The sequence below is a fragment of the Pararge aegeria genome, chromosome 17 (genome assembly GCF_905163445.1).
Source record: "Pararge aegeria chromosome 17, ilParAegt1.1, whole genome shotgun sequence".
Classification (NCBI taxonomy): domain Eukaryota; kingdom Metazoa; phylum Arthropoda; class Insecta; order Lepidoptera; family Nymphalidae; genus Pararge; species Pararge aegeria.
The window spans coordinates 9,602,272-9,607,449 of NC_053196.1; the positions used below are offsets into that span (position 1 = coordinate 9,602,272).

The following is a 5,178-nucleotide window of genomic DNA, read 5'->3' on the forward strand; positions in this document are numbered from 1 at the left end:
AGATTAACATAAATAGAGGCGTGAGACAGGGTTTTCAGGGAACCCGATTTCTCCAAAACTGTTCAAAGCCGTGCTACAAAATATAATGGAAACCTTAGCATGATCTAACCAGGATAATAACATATATGAGAAGTTTCTTCAAGCCAATATACCTAATACCGATACAGTTAATTTGCAGTACTAACCCGGAGTTAGGAAATTGGCACGGTCCACCCCCGTTCCACAGAAAGCAAAACTATCCGCGAACATGTATACAAGAGTTTTGCTCTCTCCCAAGTTTCCACTATCACGCATTCACTAAAATCTGTTAGTAAATTCTTTAAGTCAACAAACTTATGCCTGTTTGTTTATTTGATTGTCTGTTAGTTTGTTTCTTACTTATGTTCGGCTTAACCATCGCTTCGTGTACCGAACCGGTGGTAGAGTCACTACAATCACTCGCAGTTTCAAAACTGCTTATATTAGGACTGCTTCAAATAAATAAATGTAAATTTGTAACTTATTCGTTTCTTCGGTACGATTTTAGAGCAAACTCAGAATGGAAGAAAATTTGTACAAATTGTAATTAATTGTTTTATTTTTGATTTTCTTATGGAACTCTTAAATTCCAAATTTTACGGCATGCTAGTTTTAATATTTGTTTTGTTTACAATTTCTCGTAACGCTCTCGTAAGCGTAACTCGGGTTTGATATTATGATTAAATTATTATTTCCAATCAACAATATATGCTACTTTTATTTTCGTTTTTTAAACAGCAGACGGTTTATTTGAAAATAAAAATGGGTGCCGGTCAAATTGGAGGGATAGCGACTATGCGTAAATACTTGCTTTATTTACTACATATCTATTTTAAAATAGTACTGTGTACAGTTTCTTTAGTTGTAAAACGAAATGTGATATTTTTCCAGTGGATATAGATTTCAACAATGCGGCAGGCTTTCAAGGTGTGCCTGCTAAAGTGACTGAAGGACAATTCGTAGTGAGTTCTAGTTCTAAAATTATATATTTTCTTTATCCGTATAGTACAATGTTTGATGAATGAACGAATGAATAATACACTTTTATTGTACACCATAAAAATACAGGAAAAATTATAAAAAAAAAAACTACTGATTTGTGTGTTTTATACAGAACTCAGTAGGAATTTCTGAATATCTACTGAGTTCTGTACTAATAACAGCTTCCTTTGATTTTGTGTTTTGTACGTAGGTACGTATTCAGAAAAGTTTTAAAACTGTGTAGCGCTGCGTAGGTGAAGCCAGGGTAGGTTGTATATGGTGAATGTGGTGCTGAGCGGCAGGTTTCAGGCGGCATCATTTCGGAATATAGACGACAGGGCGTTGGGCCTTTTGGTTCTTGCGAACATATCATAAAGTATAACTTTTATAGTTCGGTTGTATTGAATTAGTTTAAGTTACCTACCTTAAAGTACTAACATCCTAACGCAAACAATTAAAAAAAAGACCAAGAGAATCGCAATTGGACTCAACATAAAACAGAAATTGTTATTTTTTAATTCATTAAAAGTTACTAGAATATCAACGAAATAGAAGTAATAATTTAGTAAAGGCCCTTTCGTTAAAATGGCATAATTTTCATTATTAATTTCTGCTGTTCTCTTAGGTGCATTATTTGTCGCACGCAATGCTGTTTTGTGTGGGAGCGCTGATAGAAGCACATGTCGTACTCACTCCAGCGATTTGTGTGTTCGGTGAGAGGTATAAATTTCAAATATTCGCCGGAACGCATAAGTTTCTGGAAAACACTGGAACGGGAAGGACAGTCCAGCATCTTTGCATTCACAAAGGTTGGTGAAACTTCGACCTTCTAACTGAAAAACTTAACCTTAAATCTTATGAATCAGCGCAAAAGAAAGAATAAACCAAGGTAGTTGTAGCAATAGAGCCGTTTGCAACAGAGTTCGTCCGGGGAAGTACCACTGCTATGCTTATTTCTACCGAAAAGCTGTATTGTTGCAATGCTGTGTTTTGGTCTGTAGGGCTTGGTTGCTGCTGTAATTACAGGTACACGGGGGCTTCCCACCTACACATCAGGTTGATGGACACGGGGCAGCACGTTGCAGGACTTGTTTCTGGCAGGCCCTGCGAAATGTTTGCTCTGTTTATAGACGATGGTTTCCCAAGCGTGTTCTGGTAAAGTACGCGACGTGCTTTGTTGTTGTCCACAAGTAAGATGCAATATAGTAAGTTTTATGACACCGAGGACGTGGTCCGGGCTATACGCTTTCCTTGTTGGCCCTACCTTTAACTATAATTATGATCCAAAAAGTTCATTCAACATTATTATTATTAATCATCAACCTTATTGCCTTGTTATTAGGATTTCTATATTATCGAGCAATGCGCATATTATAATTAGTTATTATTGTAGAATTAAACTGTGTTCACGAGTCATGATATTATTTAAACAGGCTACAATCACACACTACGGTGGCAAGCCTGTTCCACGGATAACCTGGCACTATTGGTCTTGAATCAGCAGTTTTCCTTTCACAAACGAGAACCCCACACAGATTTCATAATAAATAGGGTTCGGTACGGAATAGTCAGTGATCTAAATAAACGAATTGGGGATACCTCATGTCGGTTTTACGGCTGGGGAAGCAGACGCAATGTAAGTTACAATTGATTTATATTCTTTTAGATTCTAATCTTTTAATTCATTGGTTACGTTAACTAATCATAATTTGAAGCAAGATTTAGCGTTGAAAAACATTTAAAAAAAAGACCGTGAAAAGTAAGTTTTCACTCACGAATTGGGAAAATTTGATTTGTTTAAATTTGTTTAATAATGGGAAAGCCAATTTGTACATTTTTAAAGCTCTTTTTCGAGTTTTGTCGCTTTTTTATGATGATCTAGAAGATAAAACCAACAATTGCTTATGTTAAAACGATGTGTAAAAACATATTAATTATTTAAGTAGAGTCAACAATTCTACAATGTCATAATAACAAAGTTGCACTAAAGCTTATAGACTGTGCAACAGAATAGTTGCGCCCTATAAAACAAAATATAATGTACTAAATTTAACGTTTCATAAAAATGCCTATAGACTTATAAAAAGTGGAATTTGAAAGAGAATCTTTTCAGGGTTCGGTTCAACCCCTCAAAGCCGTTGTACTTGATTCAGTTTTAGTATTATTGATTGATGATTTCTGGCTACATATTTAGGTACTTAAAGCGATAGGCACTTCTACAATCTGCGCCCTTAACTGCATTCTTTATGTCTGGACTAAATGCCTTTTGCAACGGGAGGGTTTGCCTAATCACCACAGGGAAGATGGTTTTGGTGATTGCAGTAGATGCTAGTAGTAGCACGGAGGACGCTGATCCGTTAAATTCCCTTAAAAGCCTCATAGAGGCTAGACTAGAGGAGGAAGAGGAGGTCGTGCTAACTGAATTCTGATCTGCAGTCGCACGGCAAGATTGGCTACGATAACCTTATTGAATCAAAATTGAACGCTGCCATGTATCCAGGCTTTGAGCTGGCTTTAAAATTGTTGTTATTAAAATTTTCAGGGATATCTAATACCATTACTCATTCACTTGTATCGCGTGGACGTTACTATAGTAGACGGAGTACACTGCCCGAGTATGTGGGATTATGAAGATAAATATCTTTGCATTAAACAGCCCAAATGTAAGGTGAGGTACCAATACATTACCTCGTAGCTTCAAAATATTTAAATAGTTATATGTGAAATGTCACCTAAAATCAGTTTTTGTGAATATAATACTATGCTTTATTACAGTCTGAAAAGCACGGAGCGTTGTGTCCAGTAAGTGACTTATAATGATTTTATTTTTTCTTCTGCATTAAAATATATTTCCGGGATAAAAAATGTCATGAACCATGCATGCATGGGTTTCTTGCCCTAAATTCAAACTCAAAACATGCATATTCAAATAAACCTCTTCTGTTAAATTAACTCAAGTTAAGGTTTTTTTACAGGATGACCTAGGATCTGTGTTGGTGTGTTCTGGCTACATACAGGGTATGATGACGTCACGCCTCATAGACCGGCCTTGTGGCGTCGGCTTCGTAGACCTCAGCCACTACAACAAGTTTCTGACGTGCGGCGTGGACGACTCCCGCGATGTCATCGACCATGAGGACTTCATGTCTATAGACTACAAAACCGCTCCTACACCCTCTTTGATAACCACTCCTCATGATAATGTAACAACGGAATCGTCGTTTTAGGTTTGGTTTCTTTGTAGTATATCAATAGTGACGGAGCCCGTCTGGCGGTTGTAATTTAGCCCTTCAGCACCTTTTGTATCCAAGCCTTTCCTATCCACGTCTTTTAGGGACCCGATATAAATCAGCTCCATAAATAGTTTCACATAATCACTCTTAGAGCTAGATTGTAGCTTTTAGCTTTTACCCTCTACGTCCTCATTATAGATCCATTACTTAATGTCCATTTCAAACATGGCCCCGGAATACAGGTCACTATGGAGTGATCAGTGACCTGTATTCCTTGCCTGTTCTTTTTTTTAGTTTATTAAGTAGATAAGTATTTTGTATTGGTTGTATTTTTAGGAAATTCTTGATTTTTCTTGGCTGAGAGTGAAATTTTTATTACACATGATGCAAGCGCGTTAATGAGATGACGTACGTCTACTCAGTTCTCTCCTATTTTTTATGTCAGCAGGGACAAATTATTTTTTCTGAAATAGAAAAATCTGAACTAAAATTCTAAGACACGAATATCTAGGTACTGGTTTCTCGGTGTGTACTTACTTAAACTATCGGATGAGTGCGACATAACTAGATGTATCATGCTAATTCGATGGGGCCAGATCTGAGAAGCCTTTACGAATATTGCATTACAATAATTATTGTTGTTACTAGCCAATGGTGGAAAATGTATCAGAAAGTGTGTAATGGTCACATTACAGCTTTGATTTTACGTCAGTTGACTAATTCTGAATTGTAATTGAAAATGATTTACAACACTACAAGCAAAAATAATTATTGTAACGGCTAAAACATAAAAAACACTGTCAAGGATACTATTTTTTTTGATTTATTGCAACAATATAAAAATTTCCGTGTGGGTGCAAAAAAAAAAATCATAAGTATTCATTATTATAATAATTGTAAAAATTGTAAAAAAATAACAAAGTGTAAATAAAACAAAATATTAACT

General features: G+C 36.0%; 1 protein-coding gene across 1 annotated transcript; it reads left to right on the forward strand.

Moving 5' to 3' along the window:
* The first annotated feature begins 756 nt into the window (after nucleotides 1-756).
* On the forward strand, nucleotides 757-5,029 carry LOC120631012. Its single transcript, XM_039900402.1, has 7 exons — nucleotides 757-817; nucleotides 910-980; nucleotides 1,625-1,808; nucleotides 2,433-2,635; nucleotides 3,542-3,667; nucleotides 3,775-3,801; nucleotides 3,975-5,029. Exons 1-7 carry the CDS (start codon nucleotides 781-783, stop codon nucleotides 4,224-4,226), a joined length of 900 nt encoding a protein of 299 aa, XP_039756336.1. The 5' UTR covers nucleotides 757-780; the 3' UTR covers nucleotides 4,227-5,029.
* The last annotated feature ends 149 nt before the right edge of the window (nucleotides 5,030-5,178 follow it).

Bases quoted from the DNA above. Each gene is read 5' to 3' on its own strand.
- LOC120631012 (XM_039900402.1), top strand. From the start codon at position 781: ATGGGTGCCGGTCAAATTGGAGGGATAGCGACTATGC. The intron at 981-1,624 runs GTGAGTTCTAGT...CTGTTCTCTTAG, and splicing joins TGACTGAAGGACAATTCGTA to GTGCATTATTTGTCGCACGC. The intron at 3,802-3,974 runs GTAAGTGACTTA...GTTTTTTTACAG, and splicing joins AGCACGGAGCGTTGTGTCCA to GATGACCTAGGATCTGTGTT.